We start from the raw sequence: 26,920 nt of genomic DNA, 5'->3' as shown, positions 1-26,920 counted from the left end.
CGAGAAATTTGATGTTTATCCTTTGTTTTACTTTCACACTCGTCACTTTCCGCCAACTCACTCACACACGTGTTCACTCTTTGTCGCTTAATTTGCGAATGACTGGGCCGGTGAGTCCAGTTTACTGTACTAGGTAGGGAAGGTTAAGTAGTTTATTCTTGCAAAAACAAAAATGCATCATGTTAATTATTTTTAATAATACAGCTACAATCCACTTTTGTGTGTGTATGTGTCCAACCTCGTAACAATGACTTTTATCTACTCTTAACTTTTAATTAAACCTTTTGTTGTTAATCAATATTAATACTTTCTAAGAGATACGTATACATAATGTTTCTCTTTTCAGGGCTGTTTTATGTGAACATAACCGAGGAAAGAAACTGTGAACTTCGTTTGAAGGCAGCAAGATTAGATCGTGAGGTGAAGGACAAATACTCAATAAAGATAAAATTGAAAACTTTAACTGGATTGTTGAACCCTTCAAAGTCTGCAACTGTTGTAAGTGTTTACAACTTAATTATGTCTTTATTTTCAATGAAGATATTAGGTTGAGGCATAATTCCGTAGCGTTCTGATTTAACCTGGCAGCACTGCATTGCTGTTCATTTGTTTACCGTTTATACATTGTCACATTTTACTTTGAAGTGTTGTCTTGTGGAATACGAGTTTCGGCGAGATTGTTACAAACGATTGTTATTTCTTCGCTGTTGAAGATGGAGTGTCAGGTCGAGAAAAAAGAACATTTCCGACATATTTTGCTGTACAAGTTTAACCGAGGTTCAAGCGCAGCAAATGCTGCTTGGAACATCTATGACGTGTACGGAACTAATGCCGTCGGTAGAAGCACAGCAAGGCAATGATTTTTCTCGTTTTAAAGCGAATCAGTTTGATTTGCATGATGAAAGACGCACAGGAAGACCATCCGATTTTGATGAGGAACGTTTAAATAGGTTTGATCCTCAAAAATCCAGCCTCGAAAATCCTCGAGAACCAGAAAATTGGCTAGTGTGATGGAATGTGACTAAGCAACTGTCGTTCTATTTAAAATCACATTCAAGGACACAACTTCCGATATGAAACTGCTTCCCAAACTTGGATTGAAGACCTTCAAAACTCAAAACCAGAAGATTTCTACAGACGAGAGATTCAAAAACTACCCTAACGTTGGGAGGAAGTTATTGACAATGACGGAGATTACGCTGTTGATTAGTTACTTGTTTGACTTGGTCAAGTTTTTAACTGAATTTCATAAAGAAAACACTAGACAAACTTAACAAACTTATATTTAAAACGCTACGGAATTATGCATCAACCTAATAGTATTGTTTACTCTTAAGAATTTTTTAAATATGGTAATTATAATTCAGTTTTGCGGGACACTCTGCATAACTAATTCTTACTCGAGTGATCCTTTTATCTTCATGAGTGCATTTGTTATTTTCAAATAGAATATATTTCCCACTCTATTGCCAATAACAGCTTAGAGGGACCTAATATATTGTTTCTAAAATAACAGGTATCCCTTATTACGTCCAGTGCCGTGCCGTGGAAAATCAGCGCCCGAGGCGAGAGAATACGACGGCGCTTCCGTATATATGAGTGAGGTTAATAAATCAGCCGCGAAGCGTAAGAAAATTTTCAAAAATAAACCCTGTTTTTCCTTGATTTTGAGCACTTTTTATTACTTTTTTCCTCCAATTTTATTTTTCTAACGTGAGTAACGTAAAGAATCATTTCCTAAAGCAGGAAGAGGATTTAAGTACATACTAGTAATATTCCAAGTAAATTTTCCTCTCTTTTTCTTTCCTTTTCATTTTTCTTCCCGAATTTTGCGCCCCTTACTTCGGCGCCCGGGGCTGTCGCCCCGCTCGCCTCCCCCCACAACACGGCACTAATTACGCACCAATTGTCGATTAAATAATTATACCTTTTTTTCTCAACAGCCTATTCTTTTGAATATCATTCTACTTAAAAGATTTCTGTAATAATTACAGAAATATCTCTGAATTTCCTTTAAGTTTTGGACTCTCCCCTGGAGTCGAGATTAAAAACAGAAAGAAAAAGAATAGAAACATCAGAGAATATTCTCTTAAAGTTATCATAAACAACTCATTTTGACTAAGCATAGTATTCTACAATGCATTCATCTAATTTTGACAAAGCACAAAACGTAAAACTATTGAAAACGTGTTTTGTTAGTCTTGGAATATGCAATTGTGCTGAAATAAGTAAATAAATTTCTTGTTTTCAGGTTAATGTTCATGTGTTGGACGTTAATGACAATGAACCAGAATTCGTTTTCCCTGTGATAGATAATAAATTGAAAAATCGGAAATTTTTTGGTGCCATTCCAAGTGATTCACAAATATCAACATCTGTGCTTCAAGTCCAGGTAAGTTTCCATCCCTTTTTAATTTCCGAAATGCGATGCATAAATAGTTTTCAGAACGACCAGAGATTGTCCAAATAATATTCTTAAGTCGTACTGATTATTGCCTGCAATAAGTTTAAGGATATCCGTAAAACAAAAAGTTTTTCTGTTTGTATTCTTTTCAAATAGTGATCTTCCTGGAATCTGTTTGAAATGTATCGCAAAAAGGACTTATCTCTTAAAACAAAGGAAAGATGTTCCTGTTCGTATTATTGTTACCAAATCTATCTACCTAGGATTTGAGTTAAGGTACATTACAAAAGGAACTTGTTGCTACAACAGACACATATTTATCTACTTTTTTTAAAAAAAATATCCTGAAAGTTGGAGCTTCGGAAAGTTGAAAATTTAGTGTAACTCACTATAATGTTAAAAAATTCAATGTTATTTACCTGTGTCCTGGATCTATTTATCTGTTGCGAAAGTTTATTGATCTTTATGTATTGTATGTGTGAAGAAAATACACTCTTTAAGTAGCACACACACACACACACACACACACACACACACACATTTTTAGCAGTGACACATCACTTGTGGTAAGAAAATTCACTCTTTAAGTAGCACACATACATATTTTTAGCAGTGACACATCACTTGTGGTAAGAAAATTCACTGTTTAGATAGCACACACACATATTTTGAGCAGTGATACATCATTTGTAGTGAAGTTTCAAATTAAAAATTCATACTGCTTGCTGCAATTTTTTCCGTAATATTCTTGGCTCGTAGTTAATAACTTGTTCGTAGTAAAATATAACTTGTTTACTTCTTCTTGAATATCCTTAGACTTATACAAACCTGTATCTAAAGACTGTGTGCCATACTCATCAGTTTCTGTATGTTATAAGAGTACCTCAACAAATTCTGGTGTAAATATCTAACTCTAGTACAGCATTTTCAAATGATATTAATGGCCAGTAAACTTTAATCCCATGTTGAATAATACATTTCTTCCATTTTCTAGGCACGTGATAAGGATAGTGGAGAGTTTGGAAAATTGGAATACATGATTGTACCGAACGATAAAGGTTCTGAATATTTTACGATCGATCCTTCTTCAGGCATTGTGAAAAGTACAAAGAGTTTTGATAGCATAGACAAAAATAAATTACCATTTAAATTTAGTATTGCTGTCCGAGATAATCCACTAGCTACTCATGAAGTCCATTCCACAAGAGCTCCAGTGATTGTAAGTATATACTTATAGTAACTGGTAATCGAATATATAAAACATATATTTAATAGATATTTTAAAAAAGAAAACTTCGTGTGTTTTATAACAGGTTGTAGTGCACCTGCCACTTTTCATTGAATTCAGTGGAGTCTTTGGAACTCAGCTATCTCACGGAATGGTAATTATTTCACTGTGGTAGTCAATTATCTAACGAAATGGTAATTATTTCACTTTGATAGTCAATCATCTCACGGAATGGTAATTATTTCACTTTAGTAGTCAATTATGTCACAAGATGGTAATTATTTAATTTTGGTAGCCAATTATCTCATAAAGTGGTAATTATTTAACCAAACTAAAAGATAAAATTATTAAATGGCTTCAGGTATGTTTCCACATCAAAAAATTTTAATTATTCGTTGAACAGTCACTGTGTAATGATGTCAGTGACGTTCGATCGATTTACGGAGTCTATGATGTAGGTAAGAGTGCTATATCCAGCATGAACAAATTATTTTGCGCCAATTTTGGGGTTTACACATCAGTCAAGCCCGCTGAGTGCACTTCACGATATTAATAGTTTACAGTCGTAAAAGTGTCTTACAAAAAATGATGGTTTTTCGTCTTTAAATATTTTGAATCCCAACAACGAGTTAGAAATAATGAAATTGTTACTTTTTCTGAAGTCTAACTCTTTCCTCCTATGTCGCGGGGCGTAAGCTGGCCGCTCCACTTGCCCCACCCACGTGACGCCCCTAGATGCTGTTATAAACTTCAAACTAGTTGAGTTTTTTATTATTATTATTGGTTGATTTGTAATTAAATGTCCCTTTCCAGCATTAAGACGTAGATGTACAGTTTAACGTGGGATTCAAACATGAGCTCCAATTGGGAATCGATCCCGCAACTCCCGGACCTAAGAGGCACACTAACCGTATAGACACTAAGGAAAGTTATGGATTAACTTCTGACTATTGATTCCATTCTTTTTTTTAAGCAGTTACACTCACTAACCGTAGAAATACTAAGGAAAGTCATAGATTAACTTCTGACTATTGTTTCCATTCTTCTTTAGGCAAAGTTTCACACGCTAACCATATAGACACTAAGGAAAGTCACGGATTAACTTCTGACTATTGTTTTCATTCTTCTTTAAGGAAAGTTTCACACGCTAACTGCATAAACACTAATGAAAGTTACGGATTAACTTCTGACTATTAGTTCCATTCTTTTTTTTAAGCAGTTACACTCACTAACCGTAGAAATACTAAGGAAAGTCATAGATTAACTTCTAACTTTTGGTTCCATTCTTCTTTAAGCAAAATTTCATACGCTAACTGTATAAACACTAAGAAAAGTTACGGATTAACTTTTGACTATTGGTTCCATTCTTTTTTAAACAGTTACGCTCGCTAACCGTAGAAATACTAAGGAAGGTCATAGATTAATTTCTAACTATTGGTTCCATTCTTCTTTAAGCAGTTTCACACGCTAACTGTGTAGACACTAGGGAAAGTCACGGATTAACTTCTGACTATTGTTTTCATTCTTCTTTAAGGAAAGTTTCACACGCTAACTGCATAAACACTAATGAAAGTTACGGATTAACTTCTGACTATTAGTTCCATTCTTTTTTTTAAGCAGTTACACTCACTAACCGTAGAAATACTAAGGAAAGTCATAGATTAACTTCTAACTTTTGGTTCCATTCTTCTTTAAGCAAAATTTCATACGCTAACTGTATAAACACTAAGAAAAGTTACGGATTAACTTTTGACTATTGGTTCCATTCTTTTTTAAACAGTTACGCTCGCTAACCGTAGAAATACTAAGGAAGGTCATAGATTAATTTCTAACTATTGGTTCCATTCTTCTTTAAGCAGTTTCACATGCTAACTGTGTAGACACTAGGGAAAGTCACGGATTAACTTCTGACTATTGTTTTCATTCTTCTTTAAGGAAAGTTTCACACGCTAACTGTATAAACACTAAGGAAAGTTACGGATTAAGTTCTGACTATTAGTTCCATTCTTTTTTTTTAAGCAGTTACACTCACTAACCGTAGAAACACTAACAAAAGTCATAGACTAACTTCTAACTATTGGTTCCATTCTTCTTTAAGCAGTTTCACACGCTAACCGTGTAGACACTAAGGAAAGTTACGTATTAAGTTCTGACTATTGGTTCCATTCTTTTTAAAGCAAAGTTTCAGCATTAATCTTTTGAATGTGACTGAATTATTGTAAGAAATGCCATTCCTTTGAAATAGCACTAAATAAATGAATAAAATAAAATTAAATAGTCGTCAAGGTCTACCATAATGCCAAATTTTGTCAAGATCCGATGAGTTTCAGTTTTCAAAAAAATAAATAAAAAAAATCTTGATGATAACTTAAGAATTGTTAAAAAATCTCACTTCGTTTTCCAATATACGTGTAGATATAAGTATCTTTCTACATTTATGATTAATTTGCTTTGCAGGTCAATTTAATCGATGACGTTCACCGGATGATTCTTGTAATAGACGATGCCAGCCCAGATAGAGTGAAACGTGATGAACCAAAAGTTGTTCGAGTGCTGGAAGATCACAGTAATATGATTGTAGGCGTGGAGAAAATGACTGTAAAACAATATTTGACAGACAATGGCACTGTAGAATCAGATGGTTCTGGAACAGACGTTTGGTTCTACGTAATAGATCCAGAATCAGAAACGATATTACCACGAAATAACTCCAGAGTGCTAAGGTTAGTATTTTATGAATATATATATATACGAGGGAGTATCAGAAACTAAGGTTACAAAGTTTATTTCTGGAGTTTCGTCTGTTATAGAGGAATGAGGAGTATGCGGTAATTTTACTACATGGAGTTGGCAATTGTGCAGTTTCAACCAGCCGCTAGCATTTTTGCCGATCCCAAACGTTTCAGCATTCTTGCCAATTTGATGTCGAGAACATAATCCAAACAACCCCTACGGGGCTTCTAACCCGTTCCTACTACTACTATTACTACTACTACTACAACTACTACATTAGCTGTGGATCTATATAGTACAAGGGCAAACGTACTACTACTACTACATTTCTGTGGATGTATATAGTACAAGGGCAAACTTATTTTAATGAAAGAAGTTTAATGAAAATTTTAAAACAATGATCGTTAAACCACTTTTTGAATATTATTTTTAATCTTATTTTAACGAAAGAAGTGTTATAAACATTTTTAAAAGTAGTAAAAAAAATGTCCGTAGGCAGGATTCGAACCCTCGCCAAAAACAATTTCGTTACTAGCATGTTACGCTAGACCACTCGGCTACCAGAGCCGACAACAATTCTCGTTTACTTTGTGCTATATGTAGATCATGTCTTGTGATATCGCATCTGTATCGACCAATCAGATCAGAGGATATGCTGAAACGTTTGGGATCCGCAAATATGCCAGCCGCTACATATGGCGCTAGTTGTAGGTGAACACAAATGGCGACTCGTTTGGAAAACTGGTCTTATTCGATTTCTGTGGACGAAATATGTAACCGTGGCTGAATTTCACCGACAGCTGGTAAAGGTTTACGGCCAGGACTTCTCACCAAGGACGCCTTTTCCTTCACGACAACGCGCGCCTGCATACAGTCCAGAAGACCACTACGCTGTTGAAGCAGTTTCGCTGGGACATCATCGACCACCCTCCCTACAGCCCAGACCTAGCTCCAAACGACTTTCACCTGTTCCTACACTTGAAGCAGCACCTAAGAGACCATCACTGCTTCAGACGAGGAGGTGAAACGTTCCGTGACAACGTGACTGAACACACAAAGATAGGATTTTTACTAGATGGGAATCGTCAAATTCATCCCACGATACGATAAGTACCGATATGGAGACAATGTCGAAAAATAACCTACTGTATGCATTACGTATCTGTTGGCTGTATGCTTGTATGAAATAGTATATACACGTTTAACTGCAAGTTTTTTAATCTTACTTTCTGATCACTCCACGTATATATAAAACTTCAATTTATATTGTAAGACTAGTAATGTTTCAGAAGGAAGGAGTAAATTTAGTTTTCATAATTTGATCTGTCTTTATCAAGAAGTAGCAAATATTATATTATTGTTTACTACGATTGCTAATACTAAAAATAAGTCTCTTAGTATTTTACCATTTTTATTGTGTTCGAAGATTTTTTCATAAATATACTATATTTCTGATCGTACTTAATTTCCAGGTCTGTATTAGATAAAGATTCAATTTCCAATATCACCTTTGATGTATCTGGGAATCTTCAGGCTACTGCTTCTGGAATCCATCCTCCAATAGAAATTGTGAAGCAAAAGGCATCAGTCACTATATCATGGGAAGTTTTCCCCTATGCACTCATCGTTATAGCTTGTATCATTCTTGTTCTAGGAATTGTAGGAATTATTTATATTTGCATCTCTTGGTCCAGGTTAGTATTGCAAGCCTTGAAATTCATTATTTTATAAGTAGTGGCTGTAGTCTAATTGAATATAATCTGTTTAAATGAATTATCATATCTCTGAAATATTGCACGAAACTTTTGATATTTTTTTAAAAAAGAAATTGAAGAATAAAAACTAAAAATGTTCTTTCAAACATTAAGTATTATCCATGTCTTTGTTTTCTTTTCAAATTTTCAAAAAAGATGAGGAGGGAAAACAAAAATGTTCTTTCAAAGATTAAAGAACATTTTAAATTATTCATGTCTTCGTTTTCTTTTCGAAATAAATTAAGACAAACGACAAAATTTGAATCCATAGAATTCCAGAACTTACAAAGTGTTATGAAATACAGTTGTAATAGTTTAGAGTATGTTAATTCTTGCTAAGAAATACACTATAATTGATAATGTCATTCTCAGCTATGATCTAAGAAAATCTTATTATTCTATTTTGTAATAATAATAATATATATAAAGAAAGAAGAAAGCGCAAAGTTTACATCGCGCTTTAAGCAATCTTTTAGTGTCCTAAAAATAAAATTAATGTTGTCGTTCAGTACTTTTAACGAGATGTAATATTTGGTTTACAATAAGATTTGTGTTCTGTATTATTGTGTAATTGTTTAGATACAATACTTGAATAGTCGAACTAACTAACTCTGTGGCTTATGGAGCTTGGAATTGTAATGGCTCGTTCACGAGAGCTCTCCATTGACTTTTATCCTTAACCAACTGGATCCAGTTTTGACTTTGTATTTCTATTTCTGCGAGATCCGTCTTAATATAGTCCTCCCATCTGCGCCTAGGTCTTCCTAATGGTTGTTTCCTGACTGGACTTCCAGTTAAAACTTTGAAAGCGTTCCTACTTTCTTCCATTCTCGCTATATGATCTGCCCACCTGACCTTCCTAGACTTGATAACCGTAACAATGTTTGGTAATGAATAGTCGAACTCAAAATTGATTAACGCCGAGTGGCAACCATAAACTAATAAAAGTGAAGAACATTCGAAACACATGAGAAGCGGCATCGGTCTTTTATGAAAAGCATTTTCAGTATTTTAAAACAAAATTTAGTAAATTTTTAGAGCCCAAGATATCGGAAAGTACACTTAAGACAAACCTAACAGTTTAGAATTTTCATTATCGAGTAAAGACAAATAAAGAAATGCTTTGTATTTCGATGCAATGGTTCACAGTCAAGCTTAAAGTTTGGAAGGGAAAATTCTGATGTACGTAGTTAAATATTGGAGATTCATTCAGTGAAAAGAAAGAAAGGGAGATCTATGAACATATCTTTGATGAGATCTTTGCACAAGACATATTTAAATTGGTGTCATTAAAATTCCAATAATTTCACGTTCAAATTTTCGAATATCAATTCATTTAGTATTCAAGAGTCTATTCAAAATATAATATAGAATTTGACATGAAAAATTTACAGTGCAAGATTGAAGAGAATTATAATTTAAACTATATATTGTTATGTAGAGTACCGATATTGATTAACTAAAATTCATTGAGATGTGTAAGTGATTAAACAATTTAAAAGTGAAGCTATATTAGTTGTTATCATAGAGTTGGTGCAATAGTAATCAAGTATGGGTAGTGTAACTCCAATATAGCAAGGGAACACGGTGGTTTAGTGGTAGAGCGCATACTTCTGGTGCATTGGGTACCTGGTTCGATCCCCTGCCAAGTAATTTTGTGTTGGACAACATGTTCGTGGGGTTCCTCGGGGTACTCCCGTTTCCTTCCACTTTTCATTCCACCAATTCTTCCATCATCATTCACTTGCTTTAATCATCGTCTCCTTTAGCTTGAAGGGCATAATCGTGGGACGTTAAACAAAGATTTCATATTTCCAATATAGCAAAGACTCCTACAGTACTGATTTCCTACTAAAATAAACATAAATATGAAATAGCCCAAAAAGAACTATCACTTCTTATCTTGTGTATATTTTTTATTCACTAGGGTGTCTATCGGTCACGAAAGTCACGAATGTCACGAAAAAGTCACGAAATCAGAAAACGGTCATGAAAGTGAAGAAAAAGTCATGAAATTTAGCTTTTGGGTCACGAAAGTCACTTTTTTTTTATCTGTACAAATATAAGTACAAACTGGAAAATTTTGTTGTATAAAACGTCAAAATTCATCACCAAAAATATATATGATCGGCTTTAGACACTACCAAATCGCAAACAAAGCACGCTTATATCGCATGCATAAAAATTCGGCCTAATTTGCACCCAAATTTGCTCTTGAGAATGCTACGCAGTTTTTAATGATTTTCTAAAGAAAAGGTCACGAAAAAGTCAAGAAATTTCATTTTGGAATTTTAATAGACACCCTGTTCACCATTATCTCCGAGGGAAAGCACTCTCTCCAACTTCTAATTATGTAATGCGGTAAATACTTTTCAAAACTCTCTCATAATAATTTCTTAAATAATCTCTCTCTCTCTCTGTATATATATGGTCTCAATTTTTCTCTAGTCTTCCAATTATTATTTGAACTACATTATCTCTCAAAATATACCTCCATATTTAATTCGTAACACCAATCGCTATAACTTCTCCATGTTAAGGATACTTCCTTCACTCCTGAATAAAACAATCTCACAGTATACAGAAGTGGTTACTGCACATTACTATCCCAATTTCTGCCTATCGATATAATACTCAGAATCATATTAGATTTCTCATTCTCAGCGTACAATGTATATGTTATCAGAATAAGCATTCGAATCAATCAATACTTGTTGGAGTAATTTTAATAGTATTATTACAGATTAATATGATTTATCTGTGTCGTAATGTATCGTACGCATAATTTAAATACATCCAAGATATCTAGTTAGCAGACCTAGTTTATATAATATACTTATTTTCTAATTTTCTTTTTATTTATGTAAAAAAATGTGAACAGTGTCTTTGGTATTTTTTAACAATTTGTCAAACATTTTCATGTTTAAATAGAGATATTCACCAATATAAAATTGATATTTCATTTTCTTTTAAAGATGATAGAATATGAATTACAGAATGATGGATAAACGATAGAATGAATGAATTATTATTATTATTACTTCTTACAGGTACAAGGCTTATAAAGAAAGGTTGCAGCGTCTATATGTGGTTCCTAGATATGATCCAGTTTTTGTTGAACCCAATTTGAAGGAATACGAGACACAGGTATGTAATACAATTAGTAGGTGTTAAGGAATTATAGCAGTGTTGCTATAATTTTCTTTTTCGTGTAAAATATATATATATTGTCATATCGCAGGCCGGGCATATCAAAATCAAAATAATTATAGTATTGTGTAATGATTCTTTACAGAAATAATCATTATACAAACGTTGTAAAAGCAGTAAACAGAAATATTATTATTTTATGTTGTAATGGTTAACTGTTAGATCTTAGAGAAAATAATTTGCTCTTCTATTACTTTCAATATGTATGTGTTTGTCTAAGTAATATATTACCAGATTTCTTTGTAGTCATTTTTTGTGGGCCTTTGTACCCTTTTTTCTAGTGTTCTCTTCTTGCTCTTGAAAACCTACTCCGATGTTAAGTTGGTAATCCGTTCTTTTGTTAAAATACTGAAAGTAACTGTCAGTGACACATGATCGTACCTTTTTCTCTCTGTCTGTCTCTGCTATTCTTTTTGGATCAAAAGAACCATATATTTCAGGCAAAAATTTTCTCGTATTTCTTATATCTGGAGAACTACATATAGTGAAGCCAAACCCAAACTATCACTTAACTCATATGGTGTGCTTATTCCTAAAAAAAAATACGAAAACTTGATTTAGGGAACGTTCAAAAATTTTGTGGCCCCTGATCCAAAAATGCATTAAAAAAATCCAATTTATTTCAATCAATAATTTTCTTGTACACCTTATATCTAGAGAACTACATATAGTGTAGCCAAACCCAAACCATCACTTAACTCAGTATGATGTATTTATTCTGCAAAAAATACGAAAATTCGATTTAGAGGTCGTTCAAAAATTTTGTGGCCCCTGATCGAAAAACTAATTATTGGCCAAGATCGCAATCTATTGATCCATTTTTTTGAATCATTCCTAAAATTCTTGTTTCTCTTCTTATCTGTTCACTGCGTCTGATGACGCGCGGTTTGAAAGCTTAGTTAGATGTATCTATTTAGTCATTCTTGACTTTTGAATTCTAAACAGTCATAAAAGTCTTATATTTTTATTTTCATATGCTTATGCTCAGGGGCGGATCCGGGGGGAGGGGAGATCGCCCCCCCAGAACAGTCAAACTTTCTTATTTTATATATATAAATAAAACCCATTCCAAAATGTGGAGCCCTTAAAAGTAACAGCTTGACAACCCCCCCCCAGAAGTCGGTCCTGGATCCGCCCCTGCTTATGCTTGGGTTTCTTGTTGAAAATGTTAGTAAACTTGATCTATATTTGATGACTATTTCCTCCCTTTGACAATATAACTTTGTGTGTTCCACTAAGTTACAAGTAAATGACTAAGTAGGAATTGTTAATTTTCTTTTTTCTAGGTATTACAAATGAGTGTACCTCTTGATGACAGCGATAGCTATAATGACTTACAACTGGACTTCAGTAGCAAGAATCACGCATTCAGTCTTGATAATGTTAGTTACATAACAAAAGACAATGGTGATAGCGTAGGTAAGTATTTGTTTTTTTTTTTTTTTTTTTGTCTAATTTATTCAAGTTATATTACATTTTAATGTGATTAATATTAGCCATATTAACAAATTTGTGAACATTAGTTAGTTAAATATTTTTCTTAGATAAGATTTGAACATTTCCCTTCTTGTAGGATTACGATATTCATTTCTTAATATATTTTTACAGAGTGGCTCAAAAGTAGGTATATGCCCCTACATTGATCAAGTATAACATTCTATCTTATAGGTTTATTTGCCTCAGCTCTTCTGAGCTTAAGATGTAAGTAAAAACACATTAAGACCAAATAATAAAGAAACTAAGTCTACTTAATGGATAACAATAAGAAATGATATAAAATGCAATGAACTGATCAGTACGGTACTGTATACCTACTTTTGGGCCACCCTGTACTTTGATCCATATTGTTACTGCTCTCGTATTTGATTAAAACTGTTCGCGTTTGTAGGGTTGATTCCTATCGCTAAATAGCACTTGAAATTAGTTTCATTTTGTTCCTTTTGTATATACAATGGATCCTGGAGTCACAAACTTCACTATTCGCGAACAAATTAGTTCAAGAACAAAATTTCGTGATCAATTTCTTCCCTCGGCTCACGAACGATAATTCGTGATAGGAACGTACACACATACACGCCTATACCCACAATACCAGACAGTCAGTAGTGCTTTACACATTTGCTGTAAACATTGTTTATCCGTGCTATGTTCAAAAACTTTATTTTTTGTAGGAAGCAGTAAGAATTCTAAGCGGACTACTGTCGAAATAAAAAAGGAATCATAGCAAAACACGAAATTGACATTATCGTGTCCCATTATTATTATTATTATTATTATTATTATTATTATTATTATTATTATTATTATTATTATTATTATTATTATTATTATTATTAGTGAAAATTGTCATTTTTAATTACACTTTTAATCAATTAATTTAAAAGTTAATTTAAATTTTAGCTATTATATTTTATATTAATTTTTTAGTTTATTGAATTAATTTTTCTTAGTTTTAATTTTTAATTTGAATCCGTTTAATTTTTTATTAATTTTTCCAACCATGAAAATAAAATACAGTAACATACGAGAACATTATTCGAATCATCAATTTTGTCCTATTTTTGGTGTTCTTTCGAAAGGGTATTCTGGCAATCTCATGTGAAGAAGTAAAGAATAATATGATTTCCCCTAGCAATAAGGATCTACGTTTATTCCATAAAAATGATATATTTTTTCTCCAACAGTAAGGATTTACGTTTATTCGATAGTCTGCAAGCTTTCCTCAAATATGTATTGTATAAAAGTATAAAAGAACGGATTGCTCACATCAAAATAAGAAAGAAGTTCATATGGATTTGTGCTCGAAAGTGGATAGTTGAGTTATAGGATGCTGGAAACGTGAAACAAGTGAATTTCATAAGTTCATAGTTCCACTACTATGGGACCGATCTTTGTCAGGTCAAGACATAACTGAGGAGCTATGCAAATAATATGTGAACTATCAAAATATCGATCTTAGAATCTCCGGTACTTGTACAATCATTTTTAAAGAGGCTGTTTGGGAGTACTTGATCACTCTTCACCTACCTGTTTAAAAATTGGTGTGCAAGTACTGGAGCATTCTTAAAAATGGATATTCGGATAGTTCACATATCAGTTCCTCAGTGATGTCTTGAACCGACTACGATACTACCCATAGTAGTGGAACTATAAACTTATGAAGTTGACTTGTTTCACGTTTTCGGCACTCTACAACACCGAAACTATTCACTTTTGAGCACAGGTTCATATGAACTTTTTGTTTTCTTATTTTGATGGGAGGAATCTGGACACAAAATATTGTGACACATTTATGTAGTAACATCCTATATATATATATATATATATATATATATATATATATATATATATATATATATATATATATATATATATGTGTGTAATAACTTTCAAGAGATTTGTCTAGATTTACTTTATCTGGATTATCTATAAAGTATATGCTTAAATTCGACTAAAATTACTTACAAGAATATGTAAATAAACTATTTTAAATAAAACGGAACATTTTTTCTTCATTGTGTTAAAAAGCAAACTAACTCATGAATATATTTTTCCCCAGGTCAACAAAGTCCAGTGAGCTCAGATGCAGCGACTACTGCCCGAGCGTCAAGTATCGTAGGCGCATCTGGCACTAACAAAATTTCTAGTCATGATCCTAATTTAATAGGTCATGAACCACCTCTTGTGCCTGTCACAAATCCACTTTACGAAAGGTAATTGTACATTTCCATCTTCAGTCACATTTAGCATTAATGTTTCAATCTTCAGTCACATTTAGCATTAATGTTTCAATCTTCAACCACATTTAGCATTAATGTTTCAATTTTCAGTCACATTTAGCATTAATGTTTCAATCTTCAGTCACATTTAGCATTAATATGTCAATCTTCAGTCACATTTAGCATTAATGTTTCAATTTTCCCTGGCCATCTTTAAGTGTAAATTCAATTAAGTTTTAACATATCATTTATTCGTTTCTTTTGTTACATTTTTAAAAAAGAAGAATAATGATTTATAAATTCGTGTGAAGTTAATCCTATAATTTTGTTGAACACGATGTTATGTTAATGTTAGAATTAACATTATACAGAGTGTCCATAAAAATACTATCATACTTTCCATATTTTTATTAGTATTATACAGCGTGTCCATAAAATTACTATCATACTTTCCATATTTTTATTAGTATTATACAGCGTGTCCATAAAAGTACTATCATACTTTCCATATTTTCATTAGTATTATACAGCGTGTCTATAAAAGTACTATCATACTTTCCATATTTTCATTAATATTATACAGGGTGTCCATAAAAGTACTATCATACTTTAAAATGCTATTACAACGCTTTGGACAATCGTATTTAAATGAAATTGGTCACATTTGGAAAAACTCAAATATTTTTTACTATATCTCATAGACATTGAATGTGTGCCCCAGGAGTGGCGATGCAGACATCAAAATTATATTCCCATTCATTCCACACACGCTCCGACATACCTGATGAAAAAGACTGGATGTCAGCACTGATACGAACTTGCACTTCTTGCAGGTTTTCAGGTAATGAGGGGTAGATAGACATAATTCCATAAAAAAAAAAAAGTCACAGACCAACAAGTCAGGCGACCTCAGCGGCCACATTATCATCATTTCAGGCATGTCCAATCCATCTTTCTAGAAGCCGTTCATTCAGATGTTCCCGAACATGTAAATGCCAGTGAGGAGGTGCTCCATCTTGTTGGAAAATAAAGCCATTGCCTTCTTCTTCTCCCAATTGTGGAAATAACCAATTAATGAGCATGTAAACACAAAGGTGCTCACCAATTAGTGAGCACAAAGTAAACATAAATGAATTTACTTTTTCTGTTTGATCCCATCCATTACTGACATTGTTGTCCAGTGTTGACATGCACAAAAATATTTGAGTTTTTCTTTCAAATGGGATCAATTTCATTTAAATACGTTTATCCAAAGCGACGTAATATCACTTTAACGTATAATAGCATTTTTATGGACAGACTGTATATTTACGAGCAATAATAATCTGTTTACTGTAAGGTTCATAGTAATTAATGCTAGCAGTATTTCTCTTGATAGAATAAGCACTCTAACTGTCTTGAGACTTTTGTCAAGATCTTAATGATAATTTTTCAATCTTCCATCTGAGGACACTAAAATTTTGTAATATTAGCCTGTTATATTTGAAATGTAAATTATTATGTTATTTGAGAAATTGTGTTATTAATTTAAGTTGTAATTTAGTTGTATTTGTCCAGGGCCGGCTCAATCATATGTGCAACCCGTGCATTTGCACGGGCGGCGGGTTTCGAGGGGCGGCAAAATGTGTCATAACTATATATTTTTTAAAATAAATAGTTCTTGTTGGAAACAGACTTCATGATGATGGTAGTTAAATTTATTAAGCTGACCTTCTATTTGAATACTACATTCATAAATCATGTTTAGGTCGCATCAGTTTAATGTTACATGAACAGTGCTGAAGCAAATGGTCAAACAAATCCCAGCATGATTTGCTTGATGGTTGTCAAATACAAGAAGTCAATTCTCGAACAGTAGGAAACACCTGTTCCATTTAGTTAGTTATCATAATTTTTATATGAAAACTAGTCTTGTCTTTGTCAAAAACAAGTTCCTTATCACTGAAGGTGGGAATGAATTTTTTAAAAGTTTTTAACAGCTGTAGAAGGAAAATTAACAAATAAAGATAAAAGAGCTGGTTGCACTGGAATTGCAAACTGATATATTGATATATTGAGATAGTGCTCGAGCTTGATAGTGCTCGATATTGAATTCTACAGAAAAGAATACCATCTTCCCTGTGCAGGTGTGTTTGCTTTATCTTTCACTACATAATAGATTATTATTTAAAGAAAGAAAGAAAAAAAACAGACACAACGAGATTGTATTTGCAGTGTTTGCACTTTCTGACTGCGAGTGCTCTTTCCTTCCCCCTCGTTATTCATGATGGGGTAGCATACTTAAAATCGTAGCTTTTAAGATTTGTTCTTTCTGGAGAAAGGGGGAGGGACGGCAAATGATATTGCACGGGTCGACAAATTGCCTAGAGCCGGCCCTGTATGTATCATATTGTATTCTGGACCTCGATACAGATTTAAGGAGAGGATAGTGTAGATAGTGACTTTTAGTTCAAATTCAATTTTAAAAACATTCTGTAAAGAACCTTTAGACTTTGGAGCTCATTCCTCTACAAGATGTGCAAACGGAGTTATTCTTTTTTTCATTTGTGAAAGTCAAGGACTTCTAATTGTGCTTTTGTAATTTTCTTTGCAAAGAATGGAAAGAAAATTCCAGTGTTCCAAAGTATAAGTATTGACAACGTATTTACTTCAAAATGTAATATAAAGTATTTCTAGTCTTCATCAGTTTAAATGCAAACTCAGCTAGGTTTTAAATGTTTTTTATTCGTTACTTTTGTTACATTATTTTAAAAAAAAAAGAATAATAACGATTCAGAATTGAATACGAGATATTTCTAGAATCTTCATCCGATTTCAAAGAGGTATAGCTTGAAAATGGTTAGTCATGTTTCAATGAAACACTTATAGTTCGAAAGAGAGATTGTTCAAGTTTTGCTTCGTTGGCGGGAATTGTCACTAGTATGCAGGAGCGACACACACTAGCGACATCTTTCCCAACCCCGTCAGCCAACTCGCCAATTTCCGTCAATGTTACAGGTATTGGAAGAGATCGAGTATTAACACTTGGTGTATGGTGCGCAGCCAGAGGAGGCCATATTGACCATTTGTGAACTGAAAACTGGATATATTGAATTTTATGATAAATTTGTGCTATTTTTGAAGCAGGTACAGCATTTTGAAATTGGATAATCTAAGTATGAGCATGAACACTCCTTTTTTGAATTGTAAGCGTTCCATTCAATTACGATTAGCTGCTTCCAAGCTATAACACTTTGAAAGCTTTAGAGACGCCCGGTATCTAAAAGTCGTTTAGCTGTTTTCAAGCTAGAACATTTTGAAATTGGATGAAGGCTTAAGAAACATCCGGTTCGTAAAATCGATTAGCCGTTTTCGAGCTAATGGGGTTACAGCCAGAGGCGCAGATTAAGAAAGCCTGAAGGTGGCACGATGTGGAATAGATAGAGATTATTTACACTGGTAGGCGGGAAGGATCCTAGATTCCATGCTGATTTTTTTTTTAAATTAGTAGTAGACAATATTTCATTATCTTAAGTTTTTCCGTTTAAATATCGCTGAATGAACAGTTAACCGTACACTATTTCATTTTTATTCCTATTTTTTTGCAGGTCGTCGGATGACGAAGGTCATTTGAACGTTAGTGCCACAAATGCGAATGTAACTTTCCGAGAGAAGAGAGACTACTCTAATTTGGCCTTTAACTATTTAGGAGACCACTCGCCAGTAGAAACGACGACAGAACTTTGACCCTGTTGTGTTAGTGTTGAATCTTGAATGAAGAAACAAGTGTGTGATGCTTTTGTGTAAAATGCAGTGAATGACGTGAGCTTAAAAGAACATACTGTAAGTTAGTTAGTGTTATAGTGAAAAAAAATGACTCTTAAAAACACTTCAATGAAAGACTCGAATGCCCGTAATTATGTAGAGGCTATTTTTTTATAGTGACGAAATAAAAAAAATATGAAGAACATTCGGACTGTGTCTTGAAAACAGTACAGAAGAGAAAATGTCTGCCATTATATACATATAAATATATACATGTATCTATTTTTTTCATGATTTTATATTAAATTTACTTGTTTATTACTTCTTGTTTGTAAAAAGATCGAAAAATGAATATTTTTTAAAGAAAGTAATCAAATCGTTTAAGGATAATTACGTTAATTTTAAATATATTTTTAAACATAAAAAAGGTCAGAAAAGGATGTTTAAAAAAATGAAAAATTACAATGTCTTCCACTTTGTTTGTACATACTGTTTAAAATCTAAGAGACGATCAAATACTCAAATGTTCTAATTATTAAGAACATATTGTACAAAGTAAGTTTTTATTATATTTAATAATTATAATAATAATAATAATAGATGCCATGATAAGGACTTTTTTGTACATAATTCTGTAAAGAAAAAAATATAATTATGTATAATTCTAATATTATTTTTATTTGTGTTCAAGAATAAATTGACAAAACAATTTTATAAATGAATAATTTGTAGTTTTATTGTCCATAATACATAAGTAATTCCTATTACCAACTTCATTTCTTTTATCTGTTTCGATACGATCTTAAACTAAAACACATTCAAAAATTTTGGAGATTTTTCTAGTCCTATTTTTCCCAGAATTTTTTAAAATTTGAAAATTATTTTTTGCCTAAGACACAATTGTTCCGAATTTAATAATATAATATATTTCTATTATTATAAGATTTCTAAAGCTTCATTATAATGGTAATTTTTGTTGTGATTTATACTGCGATATATTTGAAGACTAGTCGTTTCCCGATTGCTGAAAAATGTTCTTTTATTGACTAAACTTTGATGGCCGATAAAGTGGGTGATTAAGTTCAAACCCCAACATTGATAGTCCATAACTCGCGTAAGTAAGTCCAAGCCCCATCTTTGATGTCCCAGAACTCGGGTGATTGTGTCCAAACTTCAACTTTGATGGCCCATAACTCGACTGACTAGGTCCAAACCACAACTTTGATGGCCTATAACTCGGGTGATTAAGTCCAAACCCCAACTTTGATGACCGATAAAGCGGATGACAAAATCAAACCCCAACTTTGGTGGCCCATAACTCGATGACTTAAGTCCAAACCACAACTTTGATGGCTCATAATTCAGGTGATTAAGTCCAAACCCCGACTTCGATGTTCCATAACTCGATGACTAACTCCAAACTACAACTTTGATGGCTCATAATTCAGGTGACCAAGTCCAAACCCCGACTTCGGAGTTCCATAACTCGGCTGACTAACTCCAAACTGCAACTTTGATAGCCCATAACTCGAGTGACCAAGTTCAAACCCTAACTTTGATGGCCGATAACTTGGGTGACTAAGTCCAAACCGCAAGTTTGATATCCTATAACTCGGGTTACTAAGTTCAAACCTCAAGTTTGGTATCCTATAACTCGAGTTACTAAGTCCAAACCCCGATTTTGATGTTCCATTACTCGGGAGACTAAGTCCAAACTTCAAGTTTGATGGCCCATAACTTGGAAATGAAAGGTCTGCACTCGAAAATTTTGCATAATACTAAGCAAGTCAATGTTTACTTTTGTGCTACATTCGGTCAAGATTAGAATAATTCTGTAGATTACGTACAATATATACATTCCTTGTGATTATTTTTTTAAAAAAGGAAATAAACATCAAATGAATGACACAGTTTGATTTTTCTTTAAAAAATATAAAATGAAGGACGAAACTATAAGAAATAATAGTTTGAGAATTAGAAAGTGTATAACTTGTATTCGCAGAAGAGTGACCATTATTTTCACCAAATATTCTTCTTAAGTATTCCTTCAATTTGTTTATTTGTATAAGTCTCAAAATTCACATTTAGACCCTATATAGACTCATCTTGTAGATTCGAAATTGTGCTGAAACAAATGCACTCAATCAAGCTGTGTTATAATGTTCAATATAGTTACCATTAAAGTGGCTACCTTTCACACGAAAGTAACATACTTACAATTAACAGGAATCAACTCTTTAAAAGATCCAACGGTAACTTAAAACTATCTATCTGATGGAAATTTAATCTAAAAAATGAGGTAACATAAGGTAATTAAAATTAACAACCTTTCATACTAACAGCTCTAGAGGAAGATTACAAAATCACATACATAAATTTCCTCATTAAAATTCAAGAAAAAATGCACTTCAACTAAGTATGCACTTAGTTTGTTTTCTGTCATTTCAATGTTGCCAATTACTGAAATTTCTTGATTAGTAAAAGTTATTAAATATGTACCTAAACATGAATACTCCAAGGCCTTCTTACTTGATGGATTTTGGTCAGAGATTAAGTTTCATTGTTTATCCAGACTGCCTTTTCATCTCGATTTAATTTTGGTTTCTCAGTTAAGGAAAACAAAAAAAAATCAGGTCATAGACAACCAGAGCGTCAGTTTGTGTAAAAACAAAAACAGAAAAAAGAAAAGAAAGAATAACCATTAGAGGTGAAGAAGCAAGGAAAATATGATGTACGTACGAAATTTACACAACAAACTATCATGCTGCTTAATAATATTTAATAGTTTCGACGTATTCATGTATCGTAGCATAAGTTCGTAGCATTTTGTAAATCAACTTACCTCTATTCACGTACGTTTACAGTATACAATAATTAATTAACACAATTGCAGGCAGTTAAATCAAACCTTGTATTATACTCTAACACACGACGCAACACAGTACTAACTCACTCAGTTGTCAATAATTATCTATTTGCCAAAGTAACAGAAGGAATTCGATGCCACGCATATAGAACTTACTGTGGTTTTGAATTAAGGAAATCAATAACCAAGTTTCACAAACAGCTTCATCAGGAAATATTTCTCCCTGAATATGGTTAGAAAGAAGGTCGAAATTTGTAGGCGTAAAGTCAGGGGAGTGAAAAGGATACGGAACAATTTCCCAGCCGAAGTTGTTGGTCAATTTGGCTGAACAAAACATGTGATAGCCATGCATCCAATTTTTGCACCTTAACTATGGAATGAAATTTATGTATAATGGTCGAGTAACTACAATTCATACTTTGTGCAAACTCTCGCATTGTTTGATGGAAATTCGTGTTATGAAGCTCATTTAAGCAATCTACGTCAAAGTCTGAGATTGTTCTGATCGTAAAACATCAGATAAATCAAATCAGTTTTCTCAGAAATGAGGAAATCACTTTCTTGTCGAACTTTCAACAATGACATTAGTTCCATAGACAACACAAATTGTTCCCACAGCTCTTGTCATGTTTCATCCTCTTTTTAAACTCGAGAAGAAGAAAAATGTGGCAAAATGTTGGAACTACAAACTAAATTTAAGCAATAACAATGGAATAACGAATGTGTTGTTGCCAACCCATAAACAAAACGCAATGAACTTATGCACCGATCCATTAGCTAATTCAAACAATTCAACGTTCAAATTGATTATCTGGCACTTACAACTGACAACTTAAGGAAAAATAATCTACTCTGTAGTGCAAAATGTGAAGATAAGTTTTCACATGAGCTTATTTGAGTTGATTATCGAAGTTTAGCGTCACGTGGACTTACAGTTTAAGGTGGAATTGATTGATTGATTGATTAAGCTTTAATGGGAACGTCAGCAGCAAGGCTATTTGTCCTCGTCTCGATAAGGTGGAATCTGAACTGCGTTCAAATTTTCAAGTCTCTCCCAACGGGAATCGAACCAGGGAACCAAAAAATTAAATGTCAACTGAAAGCAGGGAATTCGTGTTATTGTTCAGTTTAAATCTTCGCGAATTCTGTCGAAGAATTTGAAGTTTCAAGTGTATAAAACGATAATTATGTCTGCTGTGGTGTATGGTCGCCAAATACGACCGCTTAATTTGAGAGAAATAGGTGTACACAGATAGGAGGTATTTGAAAATAAAATCCTGACACGAATATTCGGATCCAAGATTCACTGGAATGGGGAATTGCGGAAACTTTATAACGAGAAATTGCATATCTATGCGGTTTACGTAACATTGTAGGTCGTTAAGTCTAAAAGGCTCAGGAGTGTAGGTCACGTAGCCAGAATGGAAGAAAGTAAGAACTCTTTCGAAACTAGCTCTACGTATTTTATGATACCTTGGCTGGAAATTATGAAACACAAAATTCAAAGACTGCTTGCACCTGATTAACTTAAAATCCCATTTTGTAACAGGAGAACATAACCAGGTTCAAGGTATTTAGAGCAAAGTTTTGTTTTAATCACACCAGGTGTCGCCACTGATAACTGCAAATCCAATTAGAAAACGTCCTTTAGAAAAACCTAGACGCAGATAAGAGGACAATATTAAGATGAATCTCGCAGAATTAGGAATCCAAAATAGAAACTGGATCTAGTTGGCTAAGGATAGAATAAGCCAATGGAGAACTTTTGTAAAGGCGGCAATGAATCTTCGGGTCCCATAGGTCATAGAGTTAGTTATATTTTGTTCAATTAGTTACGTTCTATTGTTAAATTCAGAAGAAGTGTAGACAGAAGTTGCTTTTCAAATTGTAAAAACTTCTCGGAAAATATGAATTTGGTTCATTTTAAGAATTAAATAAAAGATTCATAAGATACTTCGGACGGAGTATTGCAAACAAAATAAGTTCTCCAAATTCCATTGGGGACACTAACGTTAACATTATGATCTGTTTATTTTTTGTTTGTTTGTGCACATACGCACTCGCCTGTGTATGTGTGCATATAAAGGTAATATGATGGCCTAATCAAGCCTAAATTCTGAGTGCTGCATGACCTATTAGCCCATTACAGCTCATTGCTCACATTTGTTGGCCTTTGTTATTCATAGAATTGCCCACATTTGTGGGCAGCCCATTATTGTCAAGATTGAAGTAATTTGGACAAAAGCATGATTTTGTAGTGTATTTGAACTCCGTGAAACACATATTAGCTTATTACAGCAATATGTTTAAAAAAGGTTTCTGAGTACTGATGGGTTGCTTGGGGCCAAGCTCTACAGATAAGTTCCTTGGGGGCATACACTCTTTAGCTCCCATGTAGTCAATGCCAATAGCTGTGTATTTAGGTTTTTATCCAGAATGCGAATAGTAAATCATGTTTCTAGTTCCAAAGGCATAATTGCGACACGTTTTCGTATTTTTAACAATCTCAGAAAAAGAATTATGTATAGCTTTCGCATAATATAGAAGGCAATGAATGTATATTTCTCAGGTTACCTCCACGAATATTATATCTAGCTAGTAACTACAGTTAAACACTAATGAAAGCAGAATAAACGTAAAAACAGTGACGTGAAAATCTATTTTGTAACAGGAGAACATATCAATGTTGGAGTTGTCAGGAACAGAGTATTTTTTTAATCATAAGTGTTTCTTTTGAGTTGATTTGAGTGACTACATGAGATGTGGACCTATAACTCAACGTGAAAAAATGAAATGAAATCTTTAAGTTTTACGTCCCACGGTTATGCCGGTTAGGCTAAAGGAGACGGTGAAGATGAGAAATGAATGAAATGGTGGAATGAAGAAAGTGGGAGGAAACGGGAGAACCCCGAGAAAACCCACGAGCACGATGTTTGTCCACCACAAAGTCCACACGGCGCGAGCTGGGATCGAACCAGGGACCGCAAGCACCGGAGGTGAACGCTCTACCACTGAGCCACCGCCCCCCTAACTCAACGTGAAATCCGAATATGAGCTCCCACTGGTAATCGAACCAAGGTCTCCCGCACCAAAGACATGTACGCTAACCATATAGCCATAAGGGAGCTCAATCATAGGAGATGTCGTCATGATTGAATGGGGTGAATATAGTGAATTAAGACAATTTGCATCAATACGACATAAAATTGAAAAAAAAAAAAGTACGTTTAAACTCATTTTATACGTAACAAAAGGTATAAAACAAAACATTTAACGGAATATACCAAATAATATTGTTTTCCTCTCGGAAGTAAAAATGCTGAAATAATCAAATTATTACGTATATCTCCAATGGTAAATGCATGGTGGTTTACCTTTAGTGCGTGTGATCCCTGTTCGATCCCGATACAAGTAAGTTTGTGGTGAATAACATCGTGCCCGTGAGTTTTCTCGGAGTACTCCCGTTTCCTCCCACTTTCTCATTCCACCAATTCTTCCATTATCATTCACTTGCCTTAATCGTCGTCTCCCTTAGCTTAAAGGACATAATCGTGGGACGTTAAACTGAAAGATTTTTCTAATGATAAATGCGAGTTTTGTTTTTTATTGACGCTTGAAGCTGGTGGACAAGAAAAAGTAACGAAATAAGTAACAAAAATAGTATTTTTAGCACAAAATTTCACAAATTGCCTTACATGTTTTATTTTCTTTCGTTTTCACACAATACAGAAAAAAATATGAAATAAAACATAACTTGACTCCTCTTGAATTACCATTTGGAACCATTCGTATCAGCTATTAGGCTCATACTATATAACTGTAATTAAAAATGTTTTTACTAAGGAGTTTCTTACCATAAAAAAAAAAAAAAAAAACGTAAACTAGCTCTACTTATCTTATGGTACCCTGGCTGGAAATTATGAAACTCAAAATCCATGGGCCGCTGCAGCAAATTAACTAAAAAATTCATTTTGTAATAGGAGAACATATAGGAGGCACACATATAGCTATGTTCTATTTAGAATTTTTATGTTAATTTCAAGCGAAATTTTTGCATAATATTAGAATAATTTACATATCTATAGGTTAATTAAGAATATATAAGTTAGTTAGGTTAATTAGTATATAAAATAGGTGAATTAAACATTGTCATTTGGAATATAAAAATATATGTAGGAAAGAAAACTTAACTTGGAAAAGCACCACTGAGTTAAAAAAAAAAAAAAAAAAAAAAAAAAAACAGAAAATGTTCCGTAGCAGTTAAAAGCTGTGTACGTGCACCCAGGATTGCTATCTAAAGTTAAAGAAGAATTGTGATATGAGAGAAATTTTATCTAGGTCATATATTTAAATCATACTTCTAACTTAGTTAGGTAGAAGTGAGCAGAGTTGCTAACGTTGCTGCAGATAGTGGCCTGGCGACATAGATCCTATCCCATTACCTTTGTATATTTCTGCTCAGATATTTTAGCAAGTGGGTTAGAATTCTTGGGAACAATAAGGCGTTAGATTTTCTTCAAGTGACCATTTTTCACACTAGAAACTTCGATAGCTTGGGTTGGATCCCGCCAGAAAACTATCCTATATTTTTTTTTCTTCAAAACGCGGTTTCGACAAGGAAGAGCTTCTGCTCTTCCTGCGAGTGGGCTTTCCCCCCATTGAAAATTATGAATGCAGTCATATCTTAGCATTATTACATATTTAGAATTGTAGAAATGTAAGATAAGATGTAATTTTGGTCAGAAAAGATTTTTCGTTGTTACCTTAACTTTAAAACAAAAGCTTATTACTTTACTGTGCTTGGTGTTGACATTGCTGTAATTGAGACGACAGCGATACGCAGTACCGTGAATGTCATAGCAGCCGATATGTGTATATTTATTGATTATTAATTCTAAATGGAATGTCACTGCTGGAATCCTATGTAAATATAATCAGAGGAAAATTAGGTACAATGTAATATAGAATATATTGTTGATTCATGATAATTATTGTGAAAAAAAATGAAAAACCATGAACAAATGTGTGTGTGGAGGTTGCGAGAGATCACCGCTAGAGTACTCTGGCGATGTAAACAAATGCACATGGACTGGTTCGGCAAGGAAGATTGTTTACAAAGAAAATGTACAGTGACGCCGGGGAAAACAATACGAAAACAAGTATTTAACATTTGAATAACAAAGTGTATGATACACCGTTTTAAAGCTTAGTATTTCCTCTATCCAGTGGTCAAACTCAGTATAGATGACAAGCAATAATAAT

The 26,920-nt window shown here is 33.4% G+C and overlaps 1 protein-coding gene across 2 annotated transcripts in view; it reads left to right on the top strand.

Moving 5' to 3' along the window:
* The window catches only part of Cad99C (cadherin 99C), a 295,315-nt gene extending 275,806 nt beyond the window's left edge, over positions 1–19,509 (top strand). For both annotated transcript variants that reach the window (XM_081729433.1, XM_081729434.1), the window contains 9 exons: positions 347–498; positions 2,252–2,392; positions 3,399–3,623; positions 6,090–6,355; positions 7,838–8,059; positions 11,170–11,266; positions 12,616–12,748; positions 14,889–15,042; positions 18,636–19,509. In XM_081729433.1, coding sequence (XP_081585559.1) covers positions 347–498; positions 2,252–2,392; positions 3,399–3,623; positions 6,090–6,355; positions 7,838–8,059; positions 11,170–11,266; positions 12,616–12,748; positions 14,889–15,042; positions 18,636–18,774 — 1,529 coding nt within the window. In that variant the 3' untranslated portion in view covers positions 18,775–19,509. The remainder of the gene's footprint in view (positions 1–346; positions 499–2,251; positions 2,393–3,398; positions 3,624–6,089; positions 6,356–7,837; positions 8,060–11,169; positions 11,267–12,615; positions 12,749–14,888; positions 15,043–18,635) is intronic.
* Positions 19,510–26,920: the final 7,411 nt, after the last annotated feature.

The sequence above is a fragment of the Thermobia domestica genome, chromosome 10 (assembly GCF_964235325.1).
Source record: "Thermobia domestica chromosome 10, izTheDome1.hap1.1, whole genome shotgun sequence".
NCBI classification, from domain to species: domain Eukaryota; kingdom Metazoa; phylum Arthropoda; class Insecta; order Zygentoma; family Lepismatidae; genus Thermobia; species Thermobia domestica.
This window is presented reverse-complemented; position numbering and strand designations above follow the sequence as displayed.